The 27,561-nt window shown below is 45.3% G+C and overlaps 2 protein-coding genes and 1 long non-coding RNA gene across 6 annotated transcripts in view; 2 read left to right on the plus strand and 1 right to left on the minus strand.

Annotated features, from left to right (window-relative positions):
* Positions 1–347: 347 nt before the first annotated feature.
* LOC125084843 (uncharacterized) lies at positions 348–11,007 on the plus strand. The gene is made up of 3 exons (XR_007122713.1): positions 348–448; positions 9,819–9,970; positions 10,826–11,007. It is a non-coding gene; the product is annotated as an uncharacterized LOC125084843 (long non-coding RNA).
* LOC125084841 (ubiquitin-40S ribosomal protein S27a) lies at positions 1,351–1,896 on the plus strand. The gene has a single exon (XM_047702725.1). It carries the CDS (start codon positions 1,391–1,393, stop codon positions 1,859–1,861), a length of 471 nt encoding a protein of 156 aa, XP_047558681.1. The 5' UTR covers positions 1,351–1,390; the 3' UTR covers positions 1,862–1,896.
* A 682-nt stretch (positions 11,008–11,689) lies between the features above and the next one.
* Positions 11,690–27,561, minus strand: part of GNG4 (G protein subunit gamma 4) — a 67,688-nt gene continuing 51,816 nt past the window's right edge. For all 4 annotated transcript variants that reach the window (XM_047702730.1, XM_047702726.1, XM_047702727.1 and 1 more), the window contains one exon: positions 11,690–15,078. In XM_047702730.1, coding sequence (XP_047558686.1) covers positions 14,950–15,078 — 129 coding nt within the window. In that variant the 3' untranslated portion in view covers positions 11,690–14,949. The remainder of the gene's footprint in view (positions 15,079–27,561) is intronic.

The following is a 27,561-nucleotide window of genomic DNA, read 5'->3' on the forward strand; positions in this document are numbered from 1 at the left end:
CATCTGCTCCTGGGAGGGGGAAGGAAGGACGGACCGGACCCTGCCCTGCACAGGGGAGGAGTGAGGGAGTGAGGGAGAAGCATCCTCGGATGGCAGGACCGGACCCTGCCCTGCACAGGGGAGGAGTGAGGGAGTGAGGGAGAAGCATCCTCGGATGGCAGGACCGATGTGTCCAAGGGTCTTGTAAGATCGTGGATGATGTAAAACCCTCCTCTGTCACCTCTACAAAGTCTCTAGCAAAACTGACATTGGCCAGTCATGCTCTCGGTGGGAATGGAATTGTTTTGGGGACGTTCAAAGTCGTCACAATTACACACGATACAAAAGCCGCTTCCAAATTGCAGGCCCGAGTCTGCTGGTGCGTGTGAAAGTAACTTAGTGTTTTGTGCCCAGCATTTAACAAAGGAAGTAGGATGGAAGAGAAAAGAGCTGCTCGCACCGAGTAAAGGTAAGGGGGCTTTCGGAAAATTTTGTACGGATTTTAGCCCATCCGGACTGCTCTAACAAAAGATCACAGACTGGGTGGCTTATAATCTACAGAAATTTTCTCCCAGTTCCGGAGGCCAGGAAGTCCCAGTTCAGGCTGCCAGCATGGTCGGGTGGGGGCCCTCTTCCCGGTTCAAAGCTGGTGCCTTTTGCTGTGTCCTCATGTGGTGGAAGGGGCAAGCGGTCCCTCTGGGGCCTCTTAATTAGGGCCCTGATCCCATTCACGATGGCTCCACGTGATTTAAGCACCTTCCCAAGGCCCCACCTCCTAATAATCATCTTTTGGAGGTTATGATGTCAGCATAAGAATTACGATTATGAAGACAAACATTTCAGACCACGGCAGTATGTATGTGCTGAGCTGTGATATAAAAGGTGTTTCTTTTTGTGGATCATGGTAAAAAAATGAGGAGCTCTGCACTCCGGTGTCACGTGCCTGCTACAGCAGTAATCTTGACCGCTCACTCAGCTCTAACACGAGCCCAGAGCCCTTATAAAGGCCGTCCTGGGGGCACCTGGGTGGCTCTGTGGGTTAAAGCCTCCGCCTTCGGCTCAGGTCATGCTCCCAGGGTCCTGGGATGGAGCCCCGCATCGGGCTCTCTGGTCAGTGGGGAGCCTGCTCCCCACTCTCTCTCTGCCTGCCTCTCTGACTGCTTGTGATCTCTGTCTGTCAAATAAATAAATAAAATAAAATTAAAAAAAAAGCAGTCCGGATGCCTGTTGGCTGCAGCACTGTTCACCACCCCCAAGAGGCAGAAGCAAGCTAAGGTCCAGGAGGGACAGATGGATAAACACCCCGTGGTGTGTGCATATGGTCTACACACACAGTGGAATGTTATTCAACCTTAAAAAAGGTTCCAGTCAGCCTTTCCGATCCGCCATCTGCGGTGGAACCGCCGCCAGGATGCAGATTTTCGTGAAAACTCTTACGGGGAAGACCATTACTCTCGAGGTTGAACCCTCGGATACAATAGAAAATGTGAAGGCCAAGATTCAGGACAAGGAAGGAATTCCTCCTGATCAGCAGAGACTGATCTTTGCTGGCAAGCAACTGGAAGATGGACGTACTTTGTCTGACTACAACATTCAAAAGGAGTCCACTCTTCATCTTGTGTTGAGACTTCGTGGTGGTGCTAAGAAAAGGAAGAAGAAGTCTTATACCACTCCCAAGAAGAATAAGCATAAGAGAAAGAAGGTTAAACTGGCCGTCCTGAAATACTATAAGGTGGATGAGAATGGCAAAATCAGTCGCCTTCGTCGGGAGTGCCCTTCAGATGAGTGTGGTGCTGGAGTTTTTATGGCTAGCCACTTTGACAGACATTACTGTGGCAAATGTTGTCTGACTTACTGCTTCAACAAACCAGAAGACAAGTGATTATATATGAGTTAATAATAAAAGACATGAACTAATTAACATTTAATTGTTGAATTTTATTCCAGGAACTTAGAGTGGTTTTAAGTATCCAACTGATGATCACACTATTTTGATCAACTATACATACTTTGGCAGAAAAATTAAGATTGTATTTAATACCAGTTATCTAATTAAGTAAAAGCCAGTTTATGTTTCTGTCAGTTTTTTGGTCCATACTATTGAAATTTTGGACCAGGTAGTTCTTCGAAGACTGTCCTTGTGCATCATGGCCTCTACCCACCTGATGCCAGTAGCACACCACCCATTCCCACCACCAGGTATATCCAGATTTGCCAAATGATCCCTGGCATGGTGAGGAAGAGGGAGCTTCCCCCCTCCCCGCCCTCCCACTCCAAGAAACACTAATTTGTATGAACTGGTGTTACATCTTGGTTAAACAAAGACTGATTCATTTGTTTCATATATAAAACATGTAAAGGCTAAGCTTTCAGTAGTAAATTAGACATCCTGAGTCCCTGGGTGGTTTGGCTGGGATGGATATATGCTATCTACATAGAAGGGAATATTCTGCAATGTTGAGTGTGAAATCTTGGAATTTTAAACACTTTGTCCACTAGTTTAACACTGAAAAATAAAGTTTTTGAGAAGTAAAAAAAAAAAAAAAAAAAAAAAAAAAGGTTCCAGTCAAAGGCGGCAGCACAGATAAACCTGAAGAACATGATGCCGAGCGAATCAGCCAGTCACCGAAGGACACGTACTGCGTGAGTCCACAGATGTGAGCGACCTCAAGTCAGCAAAGTCCTAGAAGCAGAAAGCAACACGGCAGCTGAGGGTCTGGGGGCTGGGGAGATGGGAGTACAGAATCTTAGGATGAGAAAGTTCTAGAGATGTGTGGTACATTAATGTGCAGGTAATTAGCACTACTGCATTATACACTTAAAAAATAAGAAGGTAAATTTGTGCCATATTTTCTAGCATGCACGCACACACACACACACATGCACGCACGAGGAGTCCTGGCTCAAAGGTTTCCACGGCGGGGCACTAGCTTGTACCTTCTGCTCTCCCTGCTTCTTTGCTTCGATGCTTGGCGGGTCTTGTTCCGGCATCTCTGTGAGCCCCGTTGGGCAGCCCTCCTTGGCTGGGCCCCCCTTGCTCATGGGGCTGCTTCAGGCTTGCAGAACTGAGCTCCGCCTGGGGACCGCGGCCCTCCCTCGCCCAAGCAGGTGGGAGCCGGCACCAGAGCCCTGCGCTCCCACCACCCACCCCGCCACACCCGCCCAAACCTGAGAAGGAAGCCCTCATGCTTCATTTCTCTCTGTCCCCCACACCGGCTGCCTCGTGGGAAGAGGCTTCTTGGGCCACCTGCGCCGCCACCTGTGCCAGCCAAGGCCCTACCTTGCTGGGAGGTTTCTCCGTGTTTGCCCCGACAAAGATGCTCTCACTGATCGAATTCTACTACGGCTTCCATGAACTGGGTTTCAACTCTGCTTGACTTGGGGCACTGCTGTTGTCCCTGCATTGTCCAATTTCAGGAAGAATCCTCCTTAACCGGTTTATCCAGCATACCCTCCACCCCCCACCCTCAGTATCTGATCACCTTCTGGAACACATCCTCTTCCCCATCCCCAGATGAGGTCTGATCACCCCGGCAGGCTCTCCCTCCCCCTGATGTTTCCTCTCCATGATTTCCATCCACCACCCGACCCTGCTCCTTGGCTACGAATCCCCACTTGCCCGTGCTGTTCGGGAGTGGAGCCCGGTCTATCCCACTGAAGGACCCCACTGCAGTGGTCTCTACGGGCCCCTCCAGTGAATAAAATCTGCCTTCCTCTTCAACAAGGGTCATGACTATTTTCTCTCCTTAATAGCGCTCATGTGGGTTTCAAAGCTCGACAGATCGCTGACTCTGCAATCAGCCTCCTCATTGTTTGGTGAGGGGAGTGGTCTTTTGTACAGAGGGGAGTGAGGAGACAGCCGGCAGGACTGCTGTGGACTGAATGCAAATCAGACTGCAGGACACCCCTTCGCCAAATGCTCTATGTCTCCCTATTGCCCTTGGCAAAGAGTTCAAACTTCCTTCCTCAGTTTACCAGGACCCATTTGCCCTTTGGCACTCTCCCATTTCCGACTCCTTGTCCAGGCCTCCAGAACAGCCTGCAGCTCCCAGACCCTCTCTCTTGAGCTTTTTCCCTGGCCCTTGTCAAGTGCTGCTTTCCACGGGGGTGGCAAATTCCTACTTACTTAAGTCTTAGTAGAAATGGAGCCTTTATCATGAAGCTAACAGAGCTTAAGCTTCTGGGTCTGTGCTCAAGCCTTCAAACCTGATTTTGTAACCTAGTATTCCTCCTCCTCTTCTTCTCCTTCTTTTTTTTTCCCCCCTTTTAAATATTTTGTTTATTTATTTGACAGAGAGAGAGCAGGAGAGCATAGGCAGGGGAGCAGCAGAAGGAGAGGGAGAAGCAGGCTCCCTGCCCAGGGAGCCCCATGCGGGGCTCTATCCCAGGACCCTGGGACCACGACCAGAGCCAAGCCTTTGCCTCACAAAATCTGAATCTACTTTTGAGTGTCAGTGTAGACAATCTGATCTCCTGAACTGATTAAGAAGGGGATCTTAACCTCCGATATGTGCTGCCCACCGATCCCACACCCCGGGGACAGCCCTGACAGTACTCCCCCGTGAGCCTCTGGACTCAACAGTCTCTTCCCTGAAACTCAGAGAGAAAAGTTCTTTTATCTTTGCCCCTCGTGTGCCGAGATTCAAGTGCATAGTAGGTAGTCAGTAAAAATGTGACTGTATGATGCACTGTGTATACTGATTTGGGGAAACGGTGCTTTTTATGTCTCTCAAGGTATTCCATAAAATCTCTGATGTGAATGAAGGAGTGAGCACGATCCAGGAAGGTTGTTCCAAACACTGCCCCGGCGCTGTGTCTTCCTGATTCTCTCCCACTTCTTCGAGCTTGACGCATTTGTGGCAACTTCACCAAATCAACACAGCTTTCTCATCTGCCCGACCACCTAAGGATCTCTCTGAAGCAGGACGTTTTTATTAAAGAGCAAACAAAACAGAAACAAAAGATCTAGCATCTCTTCAAACTTAAGAGCTTGCCAGTGCGTCCATTTTTCTTCCTCTGAGAATTCATTATATTATACAATTTACTTTTCTTCCCTTTTCTTACTGAAATCTCAAGTTAGAGGTGTTGGACACTCGTCTACTCCTGACCTTGGTGCAGCCCTGGGAAGGCAGGTCCCCTCTTGGTGCCCTTTCTGCGCTCTTGGATTCTTGGATGATGTGGTGGTTGAGAACAGGCTCTGAAGTCGGTCGTCCTGAGTTCAAATCGCAGCTCTTCTATTTATGGGTGGTGTTCTGTGAACTTGACCCGGTGATTTGAGCCAGACTCTGAACAACCAATTGTTGAACTTTCAGGAACTTTGCAAACCTGTGGATGATCTTGAACTTGGCATTGACAGGAGTAGCTACGCCATGGAAACTGGCAAATGCCAGTTCCCTGCCCGTTCCCTGATCTGGTTGTTGCCATAAACCAGCACGTCACTGCTTCTTCTTTATCTATAGGGTAGGAGTAATAATAGTGCATATCTCACGGAGGATTTGGGGAAGTTACCTTAAGTATGCTTACTTGTGCATGCTGAGTACTCAGTAATTGTGAGGTATTCTGGGTGATTCTCCCATTTCACATGGTCTAAAGTCTTTCTGCTTCATGTGTCCCTTTCATAACTTTAAACATTGGATCTGCCAGATCCGGCACATATAAGGATAATAAAAATTTTAAAAATCCCTTAGACTAATTAGGACCTTAAAACAACTAGCTCGGGACACTTGGGTGGCTCAGTCGGTTAAGGATCTGCCTTCGGCTCAGGTCATGATCCCAGGGCCCTGGGATGGAGCCCCGCATCAAGCTCTGCTCAGTGGGGAGTCTGCTTCTCCCTCTGTCTGTCACTCCTCCTACTTGTGCTCTCTCTCTCTGACAAATAAACAAATAAAATATATTTAAAAAAACAAACCAAACCAAAACAAAACAACTAGCTCGTAATTAGGAAATACGATAGGAAATGTGTGGTCTGATGTTGTTTATGAGGCAGACGGTGATGGGATGACACATATATTATAAAAGTAGAATTCTTCTAAATTTAGCACTGATTACTTTGGCTACACACATTTCGCTTGGCTAGAGATTAGGAAGAATTCCTCTTCCAGAAGGTCTACTCTTTGTCTCCTAGTTTTAGGCAAAGACTGTAAATATAGTTTATTACAGCACGTGGTAACTCAGTAAGCAAACATGTTCTAAAAATCTTAAATAGCTGTGTTGAAGTAAAACATGCTAAAAATTCACATGAGTGACATGCAAGTTAATAAAGACTTTGGCGAGGGGTGCCTGGTTGGCTCTGTCAGTGGAGCACGTTACTCTTGATCTCAGGGTTGTGAGTTCGAGCTCCACGTTGGGTGTTGAAATTACTTAGAAATAAGACCTTAAAAAATAATAAACAGACTTTGGTGAGTAAATAGACACTCAGCAATATGTTGTTGTTATCTGAGTGCTAAAAATATCATACAGAGAGACTTCTGAGGAAAATGTCAGAGTGGGAGGATCCTTAGCTCACCTGGTCTTGCAGATTCAAGCAGAAAACACCCACATCCGTGCACGTGAAGTCTGACCCCATAGACCTAAAACACGGTGGCGGGAGCAGTAAGGAATGGCTTCAGACTTAAGTGACCGTCAACTTAACATAGACCGCTATATGCAGATGTTACATATAAACCTACTAGTAACCAAAATAAAAAACCAATAACAGATATATGAAAAATAAAGGAATCCCAAGTATATCACGAAAGAAAGCCAGAAAACCATAATAGAAGAAAGCTGGAGAAGAAAGGAACAGAAAACAACAGCAAAGGAGGGGCACCTGGGTAGCTCAGTTGGTTAAGTGTCTGCCTTCAGCTCAGGTCATGATCTCAGGGTCCTGGGATCGAACCCTGCATTAGGCTCTCTGCTCAGTGGGGAGTCTGCTTCTCCCTCTGGGCTCTCTCTCTCAAATAAATAAATAAAAATCCTTAAAAAAAAAAAAAAAAAAAAAGAACTGCAAAAGAACCATAAAACAACCAAAATGGCAATAAGTACATACATATCAATAATTACTTTGAATGGAATGGAATGGACTAAACACTCCAGTCAAAAGACATAGGGTTCCAAAAGGATAAAAAAGCAAGACCCATCTATACGCTGCCCACATGAGACTCATTTCAGACCTAAAGATGCATCAGATTGAAAGGAAGAGATGGAAAAGCATTTCTCATGCAAATGGAAGTGAAAAGGAAGCCACGATAACAATACTTACATTGGACAAAATAGATTTTAAAACAGAGACCATAACAAGAGATGAAGAAGGACACCATGTAATCGTAAAGGGAACAATCCAACAAGAAGATATAACAATTGTAAACATTTATGCACCCAACAAGAGAGCACCCAGATACATAAACAGCAGAAAACAAACATAAAGAAATTAAATTAACTGATACTAATTCAATAACAATAAGAGACTTCAACATCTCAGTTACATCAGTGGACAGATGATCTAAAGAGAAAATCCACAAAGAAACAGTGGCTTTGAATGTCTGGTTGGACCAGATGGATCTAACAGATATATTCAGAACATTCCATCCTAAAACAGCAGAACAAATATTCTTTTCAAGTGCACATTGAACATTCTCCAGAATAGATTACATATTAGGCCCCATTACTGGCTATTTACCCCCAAAACACAAAACACTAATTTGGGGGTGCCTGGGTGGCTCAGTCAGTTAAGTGTCTGCCTTTGACCTAGGTCATGGTCCCAGGATCCTGGGATCGAGCCCCACATCGGGCTCCCTGCTTGCTCAGTGGGAGTCTGTTTCTTCTCCTCTCCTCTTATACTCTCTCTCTCTCTCTCTCTCTCTCTCTCTCGCTGTCACTGTCTCTCTCTCTCAAATAAATAAAATCTAAAAAAAAAAAACACAACCCCCCCCAACTAATTCGAAAAGATACACGTACCCCTATGTTTACTGCAGCACTATAGAAGCAGCCCACGTGTCCACTGATGGATGCATGGAGGATGAAGACGTGGTCCATATACAATGGACTGTTAACCACACCAAGAACGAAATCTTGTCATCGGTAACGACATGACTGGAGCTAGAGATTATGATGCCAAGTGAAAGAAGTCAGTCAGAGAAAGACAAATACCATAGGATTTCACTCATATGTGGAGTTTAAGAAATAAAACAAACAAATGACAACACAAAAGGAGACCAACCAAAAAACAGACTCTAAACTATAGAGAACAGTTACCAGAGGGAGATGGCTGGGGGATGGGGGAAACAGGTGATGGGGATTAAGATTACACTTGCCATGGTGACTAATGGACGTCCAGTCACTGGCTGATAAGTTTTACCTTCTCTTTATTTCAGTGCATTTTGGTAAATGTCAGTCTTTTTTTTTTTTTTTTAAAGATTTTATTTATTTATCTGACAGACAGAGATCACAAGTAGGCAGAGAGGCAGAGAGAGAGAGAGGAGGAAGCAGGCTCCCCGCTGAGCAGAGAGCCCAATGTGGGACTCGATCCCAGGACCCTGAGATCATGACCTGAGCTGAAGGCAGAGGCTTAACCCACTGAGCCACCCAGGCGCCCTGGTAAATGTCAGTCTTATTTTAAATTCGGAGTCTCTGTCTGGTCTTGTGTCCACACTGATGGTGAACAGGGTAAATATAGTTTAGTCCCTATTTATCAAGCACGTGTTATATCCCAGGCAGTGTTAAATAGCCGTGTTACTTCACCGAATGTTCTAGAGTCCCATGTGAAACAGGGGTTGTTACGCTCATTTTACTAGAGGGAGTGAGAGCCCAGTGCAGCGCCAAGCTAGTAAGTGAGAGTCAGGATTTGAACCCGAGTCCCTCTGACTCCAAAGCCATGTTCCTTAACCCTCTGTTTTTGTTTTGTTTTGTTTTGCCTTTTTAAAAATTGTGTTACATTGGCCACCATACATTAGTTTTTGACGTAGTGTTCCAAGATTCATTGTTTATGTATAACACCCAGTGCTCCATTTTTTTAATCTCCTAACAGAACTCCTGGCTTGATCCTTATTTGTCTACCAAGCGGGATCCCTCCTTTCCTCCTGTATTGTCCTGTTCTTACATCATTTTAGCTGAAGCAAGATGAGCCATTAGGGGTCTGTACTTCCGCTGTCAGAGACCAGCAAGGGCTAAGCTGAATCAAGTTCCTTGATCAGGAAGCAGGTCTGATAAAAGCAGCATCAGCGACAAAGCACCGACTTTATTGGGGATAATGGTTTCCTTTATTCTGCCCTAGGGATTGGCTTATTCTTAAATTGAGTTGGACGAAGTCTAATCTCACTTAGAAGCAAAAGAGAAAAGAAAGAATAATAAAAAATGTAAAAGCTCCAAGTAAATGATAAGAATTTCGCCAAATAATTTGGAGAAAAGAGTCAGACAATACTTGTGTGCACACCTGGCCATGGTAATAATAGCTTGCTTTTCTCACAGGAACACTTGAATACCCCCTACTCCAAACAATGGGCATTGGGAGTGGACAAGGCTGACTCGTGTGACTTTGTGCTCCTGGGACAATGTTTCCTTCCCCGTCTGGCTGTTCTTCCCTTGCTGACCTAGCCGTAGCCCAACCCTGACCTTGATCACCCCAATGAAACCAGGATTCAGGGAGATTTTACAGCCCTCAGGTGCTGCATGGTTTTTAAACAGTCACAAAGTGTGACCCTACCATAAAGTCAAGAGTCCGAATCAAGCCTACTGGCCTTTATTTTTTAATGTGGGGTTGTGGAGACTCCAGGCAGTGGCATGACGTTTAGCTCCTTTGCTTGGTGCCTGGTGGAGGCGAGCACTCCCCAAATAATGGTTTCCCTCCCTCCTTCCTTTCACAGGGTCTTCTGAAGCTTCGTTCAGGGGTTAGTGGCTTATGGAGAATCCCAAGAGAGAAGCACTTGGTGTCGAGAAATGACCAGCAGCATTTGTTGGGATAACACTGAGTGTCTCTCCTGTGCCGGCTGATCTGTTAGGTGCTGAGACTACAGGGGTGAGTAAATGCCCCGCCCTCACGGAGTTTACAGCACAGTTGGGGGGACACATGGGGAACTGAGTGATCACATATACAAACGTAAAATCCCAACAATGACAGGCATTGTTAGTAGAGCTTCACTGCGCAAGAGGAAGCTATAAATACACTTGACTTGGTCAGAGAGGTCAGAGAAGGCATGAGCCCTCAGGGACATTCAAGTTGAGATCTAAAAAGTAAGTAGACCTGGCAGAAGGAGCGTGAAAAGGGCTAGGCAGAGGGAACAGCAGGTGCAAAGGCCCTTTGACAGCAGGGAACAGGCTGGTGAGGCTGGAATAATGGCCAGTGGGATGAGCATGGGGCTTTGAGGGGGAGTGAGGTGTGTAGGCGAGTCTGGGAATGTGGGGGGGCCAGAGCAGGAAGGGCCTGGAGGCTACCCTGTCAGTGGTGAATCTTTGAAGGTTAGAGTAACATCAGTTCACGGTTAATCACATGTGGGCTTGGAAAATTTTACCGGTTGGTAACTGACTTAGAGCTAACAGAGAATCAAGTGCAAGGGTTTTATCAGAAACTGTGGATGGCCAGTTCCGACCAGCGGCAGTTGACACTGGCTCACGCATACTTATCTCAGGAACATTGAGACTGGCAGATGCCCAGCTTCTTGTCCCCCACTGCTGCTCGTGGCTGCGCCTCCCGGGGGAGGCAGAGCGGTGCCGCCCAGGATGTGAAGCCCCTGGCGGCAGGGAAGGGAGCACCGTCCTGGTCCTCCGTAAAGGCCACCTGTGACCTGGGATCTGCTCACCTCCGTGAAGAGCTCCATGAAAGGGAAGTGTACACGGAGAGTCTAAACTATCTCCAAGTCCATATTCTTTCCAGGTCAAAATATTTGTTGTTGCTGTTGTTGTCACTATTATTATTGTTTTCATCTCGAATTTAAAGTCACCAGAACACAACTCCCCCGACCTTCAGCCTGCTCCCCTCCCGTGGCTCCGACGGAAGGAGGCAGCTGACCATTCGTAGACTCACTGCGGCTTTCCGGGGTCTGGAGCTCAGAATCAAATGTGAGACCTGCTGACTCATGTCGCAGGGGTCCCAGCGTGAAGCTACTCTGGGATCAGCCTGGGATTTCATATTCACTCTCTGCAAGGAAAGTGGCCACGTGGTAGTGGAGAGCAAAGGAGACAGCACTGCGGGGCCCTCAGAAAAGATCAGAGGCTTGGAAGAGGGCCCTGAGCTCCTGGGGTAGGAGTGCCTTGAAGAAGTCCTGTCTGCCCCCGGGTGCTGGTGGGCTGGGCGGCCAGGAGGCCGGGGCCACATTCAGAAGCTGCAGCTGGTGCCTTTGCTGTGGTTTCTTCCTTCACAGGTGGTCTGTGGTAATAGGGTTTGGGGGCAGGCCACCCCCTCTGTTTACACCTGATGGCCGGGAGGCAGGAGGGTCTAACAGGAGGTCGTATCTGCCTCATTTACAGAGAGGCTGATCCAAGTGGGAATCCCCGGAGGATTCCTCCTGGTTTTTCCAAAAGACACACCCATACCCTGTTCCCGTTTCAGCCTGCATTCTGCTGAAAGCCGGCTCTCTGCGCAGAGAGCTGTGGATTAGAAGCATTTCAAATTCCAAAATGCTGCCAAATACACTTAAGAGTTCTGCTCCATTACTGACGATCTGCCTAAAGAGAAGTAAAATATTGAACGAAGCGCCCCTCAAAAAAAAACACCCCCCAAACCCAGTAGGATTCTTGATTGCTAGCCACACAAACCAACTTTTATTGAAGAATAACATACATACGGAAAAGTACACAATCCAAAGTGTGCAGCTCAGAGAATTTTCACAAACTGGACATACTCAGGTAACTAGCAACCAGATCGACACACGGAACACTCTAGAAGCTCCCCTTGTGCCCCTTCTGGTTCCCACCCTCCAGAGAGCAACTAATATTCCCCACTTGCAACAGCTTGGGTTAGCTTTGCTGAGCTTTGCACCTGACATAAATGGAATCATGTAGGATGAACGTGCCCTATGTCGTGAGCCTCACACAATGCTGTGGGGTTGAGCTATGGGATCGTTATTCCCACTGCCGCCCAGGATTTCACTGTGGGAATATACCAGAATTCGTTTATCCATTCGACGTGGGCATTGGAGAGCTTTCCGGCTTTGGGTTATCCTGAATAGTGCTTCTAGGAACATTCTAGTACTTTTGGTGAGCACATATACACATTTCTGTAAAGTACCAACCCAGGAATGGGGTTTTTAGATCATATGATATGTACATCCAACCCAGGCTATCTTACGGAATAAGACATTTCCTGGATGGAGCTTGGAGGCTCAGAGAATTGACAGAAAGCTAGAAAGAAAGAGACGTAGGAGGATGTGGTGGGGGCGGAGGGTGAGACAGCTAGCGGGGCCGAGGGCTGGAGCGGGAATGGTCTGCTCAGGGCTCTGCTGTCCCTGGACCTTGTTGGCTCTGGGCACAGAATCCCTGCAACCTGCCAGGCCTAGATGCCTCCCTGCTGGGCCACTGCTGCCCCCGGACACCGCAGCTCCCATAAAACAAATCTCAGCATCTTCTCATTTCTGTGTCACTTGCTCCGAGCTCATAGGTCCAGGCAAAGGAGTCCAAGCAGGGGGTCCACCCGAGACAAGGAAGACTTCCCCCCTTCAGCACCCACAGTGAAAGGGAGTCCTAGTGCGTCTAGTGAGGGGTGATCTCCCCCTGTAGGAAGGGGGGTCAGATGCTGGACAGCCAGCTCGTGAACACAAAGTGACGACTGTCCACAGCAGGCGCAGCCCCTCTGGTTCGCCTCCCGATGAGTGGCTAGTGGTGTGTGAGGGGGTCCAGCCACCGGTTTGCTCCAGCCACCGCGGAGCCCAAGTGCACGGTCTTGCCTTTAGGAAGGGGGTGTCGAGTTCAGGGACGCTTTAGAAGGGGCCAACCACAAAGGTAAGAGAGCATCTCCTGGAGGAAGGAAAGGGAGAGAAGAGGAAGAGAAAAAGCGAGCAACAGAGGGGAGGGACAGAAACAGTGAAAACAAAGGAGAGAAAGTCTGGAGGAAGGCGAGAAGCACAGTTTCTTCCTGACCTGATTTTTCCGGCTTCTGTGCTGTCCCACTTTCTCTGCTTCTCTGATGTGCTTTTATGAATTGTGCTTTGCTTTATCAGGTTAATGATGCTGACATGGACCACAGAAGAAAAAGCTCCTGGTCATCAACCGAGACAGGGAAGGGTTTGAAGTCTGATTATCACATGCCGCATACAATTCTGCTCTCGTTAGAGCATATGGCTTCCTAACCTCGCTGGTGACATCAGTGAGCTTTAATGAAATGAAGAATCACTTCCAACAAAAGAGGCAAAGCATAAAAATGTACTGAAGCCACTTGCAAGGTGGCAAGTTATTAATTGATCTGAAATTATATTTGGCTCTCCAACAGAACCATGGTGTCTTTGAAGTCATACATTCCCGCCAATGTTATATTGGAGACTTTAGTAATTTGTTTTAAATGATAATCAGAGCTTTCATCTATGTAGCACCTCTCTGTGGCCTTCCAAAGAGAAAGGTGGGAGAAGTCATTACCATTATCCCCAATTAGCAGGTTAGAACATTCTGGGCACACAATAGCTTGCCCCACATCACATGGCCAGCTGCCATGAGAGCCAGTGAGTACAGGGGTTTCTACAAAAGAGCGTGAACTTGGACAAGGAGCTCTCTGCCCCCATGGTTTATTCTCTTTCAACTTTGCTTTAGGCAGGGTCAGAAAAACCAGGAACTCTCCAGTCTCCCATGGGGGCATCCACATATCTATCATTTTCCATGAGCTACTTGGGCCCAATGTGCCTCCTTCTGGCAAAGATGGGGAGAGACGTGCGCTGCAGTTATTTATATTAGAGAGAGAGACAGAACAAGCGGGGGGGTGGTGAGAGGCAGAGGAAGAGAGGGAGAATCTCAAGCGGACCCCCCTGCCGAGCACGGAGTCCAACACGGGGCTCGATCCCAGGACCCTGAGATCATGACCTGAGCCAAAATCAAGAGTTGGTGCCTAACCTGCTGAGCCATCCAGGCGCCCCTGGTTGCCTCTCTTTAAAACAGACTACTCTTGTGGCATTTGTGGATTGCGAGAGGATTAAATAAGTGAATACAGTCAATGCTCGGATGGTGCAGAGGGAGCGGCTGCCCTGTGGCTCGCTCTGGGGCAGAGACCACTCTGGTGTCAGCCCACGGGCCCTGGGCTGCGCCCAGAGCAAGTCCCTATTAATGGAGCCATGTGAGAACTACGAGAAGTCAGAGTAAGAGGGGCAGGAAGACACGGCACGTGGAGGGGAAGATGATGCCCTCGGCGGGCGCAGCTCGAGCAGACAGTGTCCCACGGACACTGAGGCTTACTACAACAGTACCCCAATATTGACATTTGTAGAAGGACCCCCTCCAAAGTGGTCAGTGGTAATCAGTGAGAAGCAGGGACTTGTCCTTGGCGGGGTCTGGGCCCCACACACATCAGGAAAACCATCTGATGCTGTGGGTTATTTCCTTTCTCATAGGATAATGGAAAAGCAGGAGAGAGAACTTCCAGATGAAAACTTTATCCACATAGCTCAGTGGGTCCAAATGCTCTAATTTGCTACTGAATTATTGGGAATGCGGGGCGGGGGGCGTTGTACAGTTTTTCTTTTCCATAAATTAAGCACTGGAATGTATGAACTTGATGTATTGAAAATGGGAATTGATGCTTTAAAAAGTTAAACCCTTAACCTCATACTTATTTTCACTTGGCACATGTGTTACTGGGCTATGAAAAGATCTATTTGCTTTGCCAGTGATGGAAATACCATGAGAATGAAAAGAAGGCATGAAATAGAACGCAACGAAGAAAACCAATGGAGAGAGGCAGGTCCCGGCCATCCTGGCTGGGGAGGGCAGGGGTGGGCTGGGACTCCCTATAGCTAAGAGCATGCAGTCTCTACCAGGGAATTTAAGGACAGAAAAGGAGCCACGTCATAACCTATGGAGTCAGAGGATGGTACAAAAGAACTTCTTCTCTCGGAAGGGGTTTTCCGACGCAGGCACTGGGATGATGAGGGGGTCCTCACGTACGTGGGCTTCACAGTAGGCCAGGAGGTCCGCGGCTGCCTGGGAGACCTGCGGGGGACACAGCACAGGGGTTAAAAGCCAGTTCATGGTGGGTCTGGTGCAGAGGCGTCCGTGTGGATATGGCCAAGGACAGGCGGGCGGTGTGCGCCGCCAAGGACAAGGCCAGCTTAGAGAGAGGGTCTGTGCAAACCCAAGGAGACAGGGTTGGAAACATGCCTGGGTGGGAGGAGGTGTGGCCCGGGGGTGCAGGACCAACCTCCGGAGAGGAATGGGAAGGCCCAGACATCCTCGTTCTACTGTCAGTTGAGTGATGAGTGGAGGCCCCAGGCCGTTAGCTTCACAACGACTCTGCTAAACCATGTACAGATGAATAAAGTGGAGAGCTGGGCCTGGCCAAACCTGTGTGATTGTGTTTGTTATTGTTATTCGTTGTTTGATTGCAATCCACTCTCGTGACCAGCACAGAGAGACACTTCATTTTCCCCAAGAGAGCACATATTATCAGTGTATTGTATGTATCACATACAGGAGCTACGTACTCTAAGCACACACCTTAACTCACAAAGGCCACGCCCTCCCGGCCACTCCACGTGCGCAGGGAATTGCTTGGGACCAGAAATCTCCTTCCCCTCCACTTTCCTTCCAGTCTCACCTGAAGCCTGCAGACACATGGTAGGGGTACACTGAGCTATCCCTGTTGTTCAAGCCCGGGGTTCTAGAGGAGGGGCTGGGTGGGAGCCGGCAAAGGGCCCAACCCCGCTCCCCAATAGGAAGATGAAGCTACCAGCTCCTTTCACCCGGCGTCTGGGTCACGTGCTTGGCAAATGAATGGCCTGTGCATTGATGCATCCGGCCAATTAGGTCGTCCTGCCTGCAAGGGCTTATTAGAGGTTACAGGCGGGGCTCAGTATCCAGCAGTCAAATGAGATCCTTTGGGGGCACTCAATGTCTAAATCCTTCCTAGAATGTTAAAAACATTCCACAAATGAATGAAAAAATGTCTTAGAATCCCCAGTGTATACAAGCCACACACATTCCCTCCAGGTTTTAAAGTCTGACCTACCTTCCAAAATTTTCCGGAAATGTTTCTTCTGATTTCCAGCCCAGACCTGATTTAGCAGTGGCTGGATTCCTACAAACAATTCTGGTAGAGATGTATAAGGAATTTACCCCCCAAATAAAGGAATTGACCCCCACCCAGGGCAAGAACTCAGGGTCCTGGGATCAAGCCCTGTGTTGGGCTTTCTGGTCAATGGGGAGCCTGCCTCTCCTTCTCCCTCTGCCCCTCACCCCTGCTCATGTTTCCTCTCTCTCTTAAATAAATCTTAAAAAAAAGGAAAACTTTAATGTACCTCTGTTTACCTTTTAGCACGATCCAGCTCGCCCGAGGTTAGGTCGCTAAACTGTAATTACAGCCTCCTTCCCCTGGATCATCACCCGTGTTCACAGGCTTAACACCCTTCACGGGGCGGGGGTGGGGGTGGGGTGGGGTGGGGTGGGGGTTGGAACAATTCCGTTTCCTGAGACCGACCACAAGGGGGCGCCCTGCTGGGGGGCGGTGGAGGCTGCACCGTGGACCAGCATGTAGTTGGACCGAGGCATTCGAGGAAGGAGCCCCAAAAATGTAGCTCTGGAGGTACCAACCTCCAGTCATAAAACAGTCACGGGGATGAAAAGTATTGTGTAGGGAATACAGTCAAATAATACTTTAATAACACCCTATGGTGACAGATGGTAAATGCACTTATTGGGGGTATTTTGTAATGTACAGAATTGTGCAATCACTTTCACACTTGAAACGAATAGAACACTGTATGTCAGCTATAGTTCGATTTAAAAAATGAGGCTTTGTAGGACGGCTGGGTAAAGGAGAGATGGGGCTGGGCTGTTCCTGCCTCCCATCAGTGTCTCTGCTGCCCACGCAGCTAAGCTGTTCATGTCTGGCCCTGCTGGTTTTCAAGAGATCTAATCTAGGGAATTTTCTGTCACCTCTAAAGGTGATATTGCACTTGGTTCCACAATTTTTCTTTCAGGGAAACAGGCTGTTCTTCGATTGCCTCCTTTTGCTGCCAGTTTTAGGACCACAGATGCACTTGCTGAGTGATAACTACAGTCCCCTGGATGGCGGAGTCCTGTCCGGGCACCTGCTCAACAGGAATGAGTACCTAATGGGGACTGTATTGGTGCCAAGTGATAAGTGCCCAATGTGAGACCAAATGGGCAGATCTGGTTTGGTTCCATGCAATATTTACATCCTGGATGCCCTCGTTTCGTTGAAACAACATTCTTAAGAGCGCAAGTCATCCTACAATCAAAGAATCAAGGGAGGTTTCCAGCTCAGCTATCAGCCCTCTTGTTTCACAGAGTGTACGATGTTCCTTTATTCCTGCACAAGCAGAGTATTTGGATAGCCCCTGAAGTTGGCTGTTATGGGATCTGAAAGGATAAATATAAGTAATGAACATCTTAATGAGTCTTACGCATGAAAGGTGACATCTTGACACACAGCTTAAGATCCAGGCATTAATTAACCCAAACCTGTTTGTTAGGTTGTATGGAAGGGTTTTCTTAATCTGTCCTAGATTGATTTTTATAGTTGAAAGTTTCCTTCCATGCATATAAAACATGGGCTGCGGGCATTGCCAAATTGCAGAAAACATCTGCCGTCTTTGAAATAAAAAAAACATGTGATTTGTTTTCAAAGAGAAAATTTTATTTGGGCTGGAAATTTAAAACTCCCTTACTGTTTACACTTTCTCCTCAAGCCTGAAGTCGGCTTTACCTAGAGACCTCTGCTGTAAAATGCCCAGAGTGTCTCTGCCTCTTCTCCTTAGTACTGAGCTATTACAAGACAACAGATGTTGAAAAGAATCGGCAGCCTGGGAGCAACTGTGGAATTTTACCATTGCATTTCAGAGAAAAAGAGGTGATTAAAACAGCCCAAGTTAGCACATAATCCTGTTAGTTGCACTATAATTACAAGCTTCAATGATGGGAGAAAATGTTGCAATTACTATAGTCAAACTCCTCGACAAGACAGATAACATAATTACTATTCTGGCTGTGACTCCCACTGCATTTATCCTTTGCATCTCAAGCAGAGCAACTCACACCTATTCCTCAGCAAGCCCGGTCTACTTGGAATCAATTTCAAGCATCTTTGACGGTTATGCCTGTTCCTCTCTCCACCCCAAGAAAACAGAGCAGGATTATTGTGGAGAGCCCAACCGGGTTCAGCCCTCCTGCCTCCCTGCCCTCCCCACCACCCCTGCCCTGTGGTGCAATACAGCATCTTTTACAAGGTCAAACGTGGTGCACACTTCCAACAGAAGAAGTCATCTGCTGGTTTTCCCTGGTAGAACCATCAGGACATTACAGGAATTATCCCTCACCTCTAAAGTCTGAGCAGGTGCCCCCAAGTGAATCCTTGTGATTTATTTCTTTCTTCGAATGTTGGGAAGTATTTGAGATTAACGCACCAGTTCCTAAGCACATGCTCAAGATACTTGCATATTATGACGCTGTAAACTGAACGTTTGTGTCTGCCCAACCCAAATCCAAACGAGGAAGCCTTAATCTCGACATATTTGGAGGTGGGGCCTTTAGAAGTTCATCAGGTGACGAGGGTTGAACCTTGATGAATAGGACTAGTGCCTCTGTAAGAAGAGACATGAGAGAGACGCCTCTCCGCCCACCGTGTCAGGTCACAGCAAGGAGGGGGCCATCTGTAAACCTGGAAGAAAGCTCCCACCAGAGCCTGACCGCACTGGCCCTGTGATCTTGAACTTCCCAGCTTGCAGAGTTGTGAGAAATGAATTTCTGTTATGTAAGCCACCAGGTCTACGGGACTCTGTTACAGGAGTATGAGTGGGCTAAGACACTTGGCTTCTAGTGGATCCCAGCAATGATTTTGCATTGATCTGGATAAATATAGGCAATTTTCTTTCTTTTTTTTTTTAATATTTTATTTATTTATTTGACAGAGAGAGATCACAAGTAGACAGAGAGGCAGGCAGAGAGAGAGAGAGAGAGGGAAGCAGGCTCCCCGCTGAGCAGAGAGCCCGACGCGGGACTCGATCCCAGGACCCTGAGATCATGACCTGAGCCGAAGGCAGCGGCCTACCCCACTGAGCCACCCAGGCACCCTAATATAGGCAATTTTCAATTATTGGGTCCTAAGAGACAGATAGAGCCACCAGCTGGGAGTGTGTAAGGTTATCCCTGGAGGATATGGAGTGGGCGGGGCCTGGAAGATAGAAGTGAATACACGAATAACATAATGGAGAGTCCCTCTCTGAATTCTAAAGGCAAGTCTTCATAACGGCGGATGAGCTATCATCACATACGTTTCCCCCCCTCACACACATGAGAAGATGACTGCACATTGAGGGGTAAATCCAAGACGCTTGGAGGAGAGTTAAATATCTCCAGGTTAACCTTAGAGTTGATAAACATGTTCTTCATGGCCAGAAGAGGGAAGCCCTCACTGATTAAATGACCAGATCCACCATGAATCTCAACTTAACCAAACCCTTGCAATAGGATGGCACATATCCTATATGACTCTGACCACCTCTTAGTTTTGATAGATCCCAATTTTCCACAAAGTAATTCCTAATTCAACCATTTTGCAAGTTTACCGAAAAAGTAATTTATTTGGAGACAGGAAGCAGTGAGTCACTCAAGAGGTTTCTGGGACTTAAAGGTGGAAGATGGACATAACAGGGAGGTTCTGGGCTCCAGGGTTTCTAGAAAGCCACGGCATCTCTTAGAGAGGAAGCAATGGATTGTGAGTCAGGAAACATTGTCTCTGACTGAGCCGCGCTCAGCACTAACAAGCTGTGTCATTCTGGGCAAGACAAACACTCAGGTGCTTGGTTTCAGTCCTGTCAACGGGAGCAGCAGTAGCTACCGGTTTGTGACGAAGCAACATAATGGGCGCGATTACACATACAGCATGTTCGTATTTCATTATTCCTTTGGCCGCTTTCTGGGAGGGCACTGAGAAACAGACACGAGGAAGTTCCTCGGAAATTATTAGGGCAACTGGATGCCCACAGTGCCCCCAACCCAAATCCTCGTGAGTTAGAAGCGTCCCTGGCCTTTCTCAAATGCACATTTTGTCTTCTTGTTCTCCTGCTTCTGTTCTCCTCTTTGATTTAATTCAAAGATTTTTCTCCTTTGATCTGAGAGTTATTCTAGAATCGCTCATTCCTAGCCCCTGTCTTTGAATTTCTTTCTAAATCTGGCCGTAGATAGTTACCATCTGAACGGGTTTCTGGGAGAGGACGAGAAACCGAAGAGAAGGGTTAGGTTTCTGCTAAACTAGCAGAAGGTAAAGCAATGAAGGGGCAGGACCCAAGTTCAGACTGGACCGCTCGAAAGGCAAGATCTGTTTGCACCGCCTTGACTTTGGGCTGGGTCACAGGGCGTGATTTATATTTATTTTCTTTTAGACATGTCATTCTTTCAACCTTCATGTCATTTATCATCTTGATTCTATCCCTTCCTTGGACTGCTCCGGACGCTTTTAATTGGCTGTCAGTGACCTACCAGAACACAACGGGCTCCCTGATTTTGTTCTTCTTCAATTTTCCACAGAAAACACCGTGATATTTGAGCCTCACTCGTCTTCTGCTTTAGCAAAAACTGCCTTTCGCTTTAGAATTTTCTTGTTTGGCTTTGGAAAACTCAACACAGCGTGTTTTATCTTGTGGAGAAATGAAACCATAAAGAACACATGTCATTCTTTTAAAAGAATCTATTTTTTCAATGCCATCCCAATCAAAAGCAAAAATGAAATTTTGGGACTTCTTCAAGAACAAAAGCTTCTGCACAGCAGAGGAAACAGTCAACAAAGCAAAGAGGCAACCCACGGAATGGGAGAAGATATTTGCAAATGACACTACAGACAAAGGCTGATATCCAGGATCTATAAAGAACTCCTCAAACTCAACACCAAAAAACAGATAATCATGTCAAAAAATGGGCAGAAGACATGAACAGACACTTCTCCAGAGGAGATATACAAATGACTAACAGACACATGAAAAAATGTTCAACATCATTAGCAATCAGGGAGATTCAAATCAAAACCACATTGAGATACCACCTTACACCAGTTAGAATGGCCAAAATTAACAAGACAGTAGACAACGTGTGTTGGAGAGAATGTGGAGAAAGGGGAACCCTCTTACACTGCTGGTGGGAGTGCAAGTTGGTGCAGCTACTTTGGAAAACAGTGTGGAGATTTCTAAGAGAATTAAAAATAGAGCTTTCTTGGGAGAGGGGGGTGGGGTTAATGACATTGGGGAGGGGTATGTGCCATGGTGAGTGCTGTGAAGTGTGTAAACCTGGTGATTCACAGACCTGTACCCCTGGGGATAAAAAATATATTATATGTTAATAAAAAATAAAAAATTTAAAAAAAATAGAGCTTCCCTATGACTCCTCAATTGCACTACTGGGTATTTACCCCAAGGATACAAATGTAGTGAAAAGAAGGGCCATATGCATTCCAATGTTCATAGCAGAAATGGCCACAATAGCTAAACTGTGGAAATATCTGAGATACCCTTCAACAGATAAGTGGATAAAGAAGATATGGTCCATATACACAATGGAGTATGATGCCTCCATCAGAAAGGATGAATACCCAACTTTTGCATCAACATGGACGGGACTGGAGGAGATTACACTGAGTGAAATAAGTCAAGCAGAGAAAGTCAATTATGGTATGGTTTCGCTCACTTGTGGAATATAAGGAATAACATAGAGGACATTAGGAGAAGGAAGGAAAGGTGAACTGGGGCAAATCGGAGGGGGAGACGAACCATGAGAGACTGTGGACTCTGAGAAACAATCTGAGGGTTTTAGAGGGGAAGGGGGTGGGGGGTTAGGTAAGCCTGGTGGTGGGCATTATGGAGGACACAGATTGCATGGAGCACTGGGTGCTGTGCATAAACAATAAATTCTGGTACACTGCAAAAAAAATTTAAGAACTCACAAACCAGTAGGGTTGTCATGACTCTTAGAAGGGCTAGAAACAAACAAACAAAGAGGAGAAGACACATGAAAGATCTATCTGTGAGAAGAATTATGAGGGGAAAAAAATCTCTGGTTCAAATATAAATGTGAAACAAGAGCCATAAGGCTGACGCCCAAAGGTCTGTCCCAGCAAACTTCTGCATGCTTACTGTTCGGTTCCGTTCAACATCTCTGCGTTGTCCAAGCTGATGGACAGGACAAGTAGAAAAGATAATCCTGATCTCATTTACACTTACATTTGGGATGTAATTTATGCTTTTTATGCAGTGTGGTCATATTTTGCATCTGGTTAAAATATGGTCATATTTTGCATCTGGCTACTAGTCCCTAAGGGAATGAGGAGGAATATACAGACTGTATACAAAATGAAAAAACAAACAAACAAACCAAAATGGACAGTGTACTTGCAGATAATGTGCTAGAGAGGAACTATGTGGGAAGGACAGAAAGGGTCTTTCTGTTTACTGTACTGTGTGGCCACCTCTCATGGCACCCTCTTTCCTCTTCACGGATCATCATACTATATAAATGACAATAAATTCAGAGAAGAGAATGCTAACTGGGTCCTAAGGGATTGGTGGCATCTCTGGGGAAGAGGTGATTCCTATGCAGAATTTTAATTTTGAAACAGCTTTCTTGTCTTTATAATAATAATCCTTATTTGTTCATAATATTGCCCAAAAAAGTTCAACACTAGAAGCAAAAATCAACTGCCATGTGGAGACAGTGCTTTGGTGAACATCTTTTCAGATATCTTACTATTCCTCTTTCTACATACAATTTCATATGCTGTTCTGTAACATGCTTTTCTGCTCACTCAGTACACACAGATGCGCGTCATTGTTTAGGATGATAATGTAGTGTAACATGGTCTCTACCTGACCTATTTAACCAACCCCTGTTGATGGACAGTCAAAAATTACAATTTGTCGACATTATACGAGTGCGCTGATGAAATTCTTACTTTCCTTCATAATTTGTGAGAGAATCTCTGGGTAAACTTCTAGATGTGAGAACACTGGGGTCAAGAGAATGCATGATAAACATTTTGATACACATTCCGAACTATTCTTCTAGAAGACTGTATCAGGGTCCACTCCAACCATCAAGAACCTCTCACTTCACTTTGCAGCCGATGGGTGACAGTGGATTTCATTGAAGATTAAAAACATCAACAGTCTTACAGTAGCCAAGATATGGAAGCAACCTGAGTGTCCACTGATAGACGAAGGGATAAGGAAGATGTGGTGTGTACACACACACGATGGCATACTACTCAGCCAGATAAAAGGGTCATGCCATTTGCGACAACGTGGATGGACCTAGAAGCTATTATGGTAAATGAAATAAGTCAGACTGAAAAAGACAAATGCCACATGATTTAACTCATATGTGGCACCTAAATAAACAAAAGAATAAACAAGAAGCAGCAGAATCAAAGGCAACAAACTGATGGTTACCAGAGGGGGTGGGGGGCAAAATGGTGAAGGGGAGTGGGAGACACAGGCTTAGGGTTGGAATGAGTAAGTCAAGGAAATAAAGGCACAGCAGACAAGGTCACGTTTTGCATTTGGCTCCTGGCCCAGGGCACACAGTCAATGGTACTGTAATCGTGCTGTGTGGTCACAGATGGTAGCTACACTCATGGGGAGCACAACCTTACACACAGAGAAGTTGAGCCACTATATTGTAAGGCTGAAACTAATGTCACATTTGTGTGCCAACAATACTAAAACAAATCCAAAAACGGTATGGGTCTCAGTATTTTTTTTTTTTAAGCAGATCTCAGTGTTGTTTTGTGACTAATTCTTATTTATGGAGGTAAATGTCTCTTCATATCTTTGACCATTTATAGGTCTCCATTTTAAGCTGCCTATTCGTTTGTACAGTTGAAAAAAAAAAGAGGACCTTTTCTTATTGACTTGTCAAAGAAATTTCAGAGAGGTTTAGGGAAACCAACCCTTTGTTACACAAATGCAAATGTGTTTGTTTTGTTGGCTAGAAATTTTTACCATATCGAGTTTTTTAAAATGCCGTCAAAACTTTTATATTATGAACTGTGGATTTTGTGGTATGTTTGGCCCTCCCAAATATTTATAAAAACATTTGCTTCTGAAAAAAAAAAAAAACCCAAAACATTTTCTTTTATTTCCCCACCACTTTTATGGTCTTACTTGTTATATTTAAATCTTTGATTGGGGTGCCTGGGTGGCTCAGTCGGTTAAACATCTGCCTTCAGCTCAGGTCATGATCTCAGGGTCCTTGGATCGAGCCCTGCATTGGACTCTCTGCTCAGCGGGGAGTCTGCTTTTCCCTCTGCCTCTGTCCCTCCTGCCCCCAAATAAATAAATAAATTCTTAAAAAAATAAATCTTGGGGCACCTGGGTGGCTCAGTGGGTTAAGCCTCTCTGCCTTTGGCTCAGGTCATGATCTCAGGGTCCTGGGATTGAGCCCTGCATCAGGGTCTCTGCTCAGCAGGGAGCCTGCTTCCCTTCCTTTCTCTCTCTGCCTGCCTCTCTGCCTACTTGTCTGTCAAATAAATAAATAAAATCTTAAAAAAATATATTTGATCAAATTTAGGGAATGACCTGTGTCCCCCAAACTCCTATGTTGAAGCCATAAACTCTAATGTGACTATTTGGAGATATGGCCTTCAGGGAGGTAATTCAGGTTAAATGAGGGAAAAAAAGGGGATGGGATTCCCTAATCTGATAGAACTGGGTATGTTTAAAAGAAGAACAGACACAAGCTCTCTCTTCCCGAAGCACAGAGGGATGGCCACTTGAAGACACAATGAGCACGGAGGCCTCACCAGACATCAACGTGACTGGCACCTTGATCTTGGACTTCCAGGCTCCGGATTGTGAGAAATTAAATTTCGGTTTAAGCCACATAGTTTGTGGTTTATGTTATGTTTATGTTGTTATGGCAGCCAAGCAGACACATACACTCCATCTGAAGTTCATCTGTATAAAATTAGTGATGTATGCAGCTTTGTTTGTTTTCCTAAGGGCTAGCAATTTCCAGCAGCATTTATAAATAATGTGTTCTCCACTGATTTGAGATACCATATGGATCATATTCCAAATTCCTAGTACATTGAGATTTATTTAGGACTACTTATTCTGTTCTGTTAATCTGCCTAATTAAAAAGATTTAAATACTCTGATTTTATAATAAACTTTAATACCTCACAGGAAAATTCTATATATCTTCTTCCTTGAACACAGATTACTTAAAAAAAATTCTTGGATACTTTCACACATTTATTCATCTAATTGAACTTTAGAATAGTTTGAAGTTTGCGTTTGCCAAAAACAGAAACAGAATTTGGATTAGATCTGTACTGAATTTATATACTAATTTATAGAGACGAGACACTTACAATATTGACTCTACCTATTCAAGAAGAGGGTGTCCACTTTAGTTTATCCAAATTGTCTCCACCTTCCCTCTTTCAAGTCTTTTACATCTTTTTGTTTTGAGTGTGAAAAAGTATAATCTTACACATTTACATATGGCATTCTCAAAGTCAATTTCATTGTTTAAGAGATGGTTTAAAAAGGATACTGAGGCTGACATTTATTCATACTATTGCTACTATTTTACTGCACTATGGTCAAAGAATGTGGTATGAACTATTTCTACTTTTTAGAATATATTAAAGTATTCCATGATTGGTACTTATAGAAAAGTGGTAACATTTTTTGGAAAAAGATATATGTCCCATTATCCATCTGCCTATCAATCAGATCAACCTAATTAATTTTATTATTAACATATGCTTACATCTCTTTTGCCTAGTTGATCCACCAAAGACTAGGAAAGACATGCTATACCCTTACACAATTTGTCCATCTTGATATTTTGACAAATTTTTCTTTGTATATTTTTGATACAATTGGATTGTATGGTAAGACTATGTTTAGCTTTGTAAGAATCTGCCTTCCAAAGTGGCTGTACTATTTTGCATTCTCCAGCAATAAATGAGAGTTCCTATCCTTCCACATCTTTGTGAGCATGTACTCTTGTCAGTTGTTTGGATTTTAGTCATTCTAACTATTGTGTAGTGGTATCTCATTGCTCCTTTAATTTGTAATGCTCTAGTGGAGCGTTCTACCTGTTGTGGATATCTGGATATCTTCTTTGGTGAGGGGTCTGTTCAGGTCTTTAGACTATTTTTTTAAAGATTTTATTTATTTATTTGTCAGAGAGCGAGCGAGCGAGTGAGAGAGAGAGCAAGAGAGAACGGGCACACAAGCAGGGAGAGTGGCAGGCAGAGAGAGAAGCAGGCTTCCTGCTGAGCAAGGAGCCTGATGTCGGACACAATCCCAGGACCCTGATATCATGACCTGAGCCTAAGGCAGATGCTTAACCACCTGAGCCACACAGACATCCCTTTTGTCTATTTTTTAATGGGGTGGTTTGTTTTCTCACTGTTGAGTTTTAAGAGCTCTTTTTATATTTTGGATACCAGTCCTTTATCAGGTATGTGCTTTGCAAAGGTTTCCCCCAGTCTGTGGCTTGTCTTCTCATCCTCTTAACAGTGTCTTTCACAGAGAAGTACTTAATTTGAATGAAGTCCAGCTCATCAATTTTTCTTCTGTGGCTTGTGCTTTTGGTGTCATAGCTACAAACGAACTGCCAAACCCAAGATCGCCTAGACTTTCTCCTGTGCTTTCCTCCAGAAGTTTTATAGTTCTGCCTTTAACATGACTCATTTTGAGCTCATTTTTGTGAAAGGTATAAGGTCTGTGTCTAGATTTATTGTTTTGCATGTGGCTGTCTAGTTGTTCCCACAGCATTTGTTGAAGAGACTATCTTTCCTCCATTGTATTGTCTTTGCTTTTTTGTCAAAGGTCAGTTGACTGTATGTATGTGGGTCTATTTCTGAGCTCTCTATTCCACTTCATTGATCTATTTGTCTATTCTTTTGTCAATACTACATTGTCTTGATCACTGCAGCTTTATAGTAGTTTTCCAGTTGGGTAGTGTCAGTCTTCCTCCTCTCCCTCAATATTGTGTTGGCTATTCCATTTTTTTCTTATTTTCCCTTCTCCATATAAATTTCAGAATCAGTTTGTCAGTATCAACAAGCTAACTTGCTGGGGTTTTTTATTGGCATTGTCTTGAATCTATTGATCAAGTTGGGAAAAAATGACATCTTAACAGTATTGAGTTTCCTCCTATCCATGAACATGCAACGTCTTTATTTATTTAGATTTTCTTTGATCTCTTTCATGAGTTTTGTAGTTTTTCTCATATAGATCTTGTATACAATGTAACCAGGGGTTAAAAAAACAATTGATCCGAGATGGTGAAGGTGACTGGATTAAATATGAAACAATAGTTATAGACCCTGAAATCAATTGTGTCAAAGTTGATGGCAAGAAAAGTTGTGAGCAATGTGGCTTATGATATAAGAAAGAGGGTGGGTTCTATTCCTGTTAGAGTGGACCTGTGACATTTGCAAGTTAATGCACA

This window comes from Lutra lutra, chromosome 14 (assembly GCF_902655055.1).
Source record: "Lutra lutra chromosome 14, mLutLut1.2, whole genome shotgun sequence".
Taxonomy (NCBI): domain Eukaryota; kingdom Metazoa; phylum Chordata; class Mammalia; order Carnivora; family Mustelidae; genus Lutra; species Lutra lutra.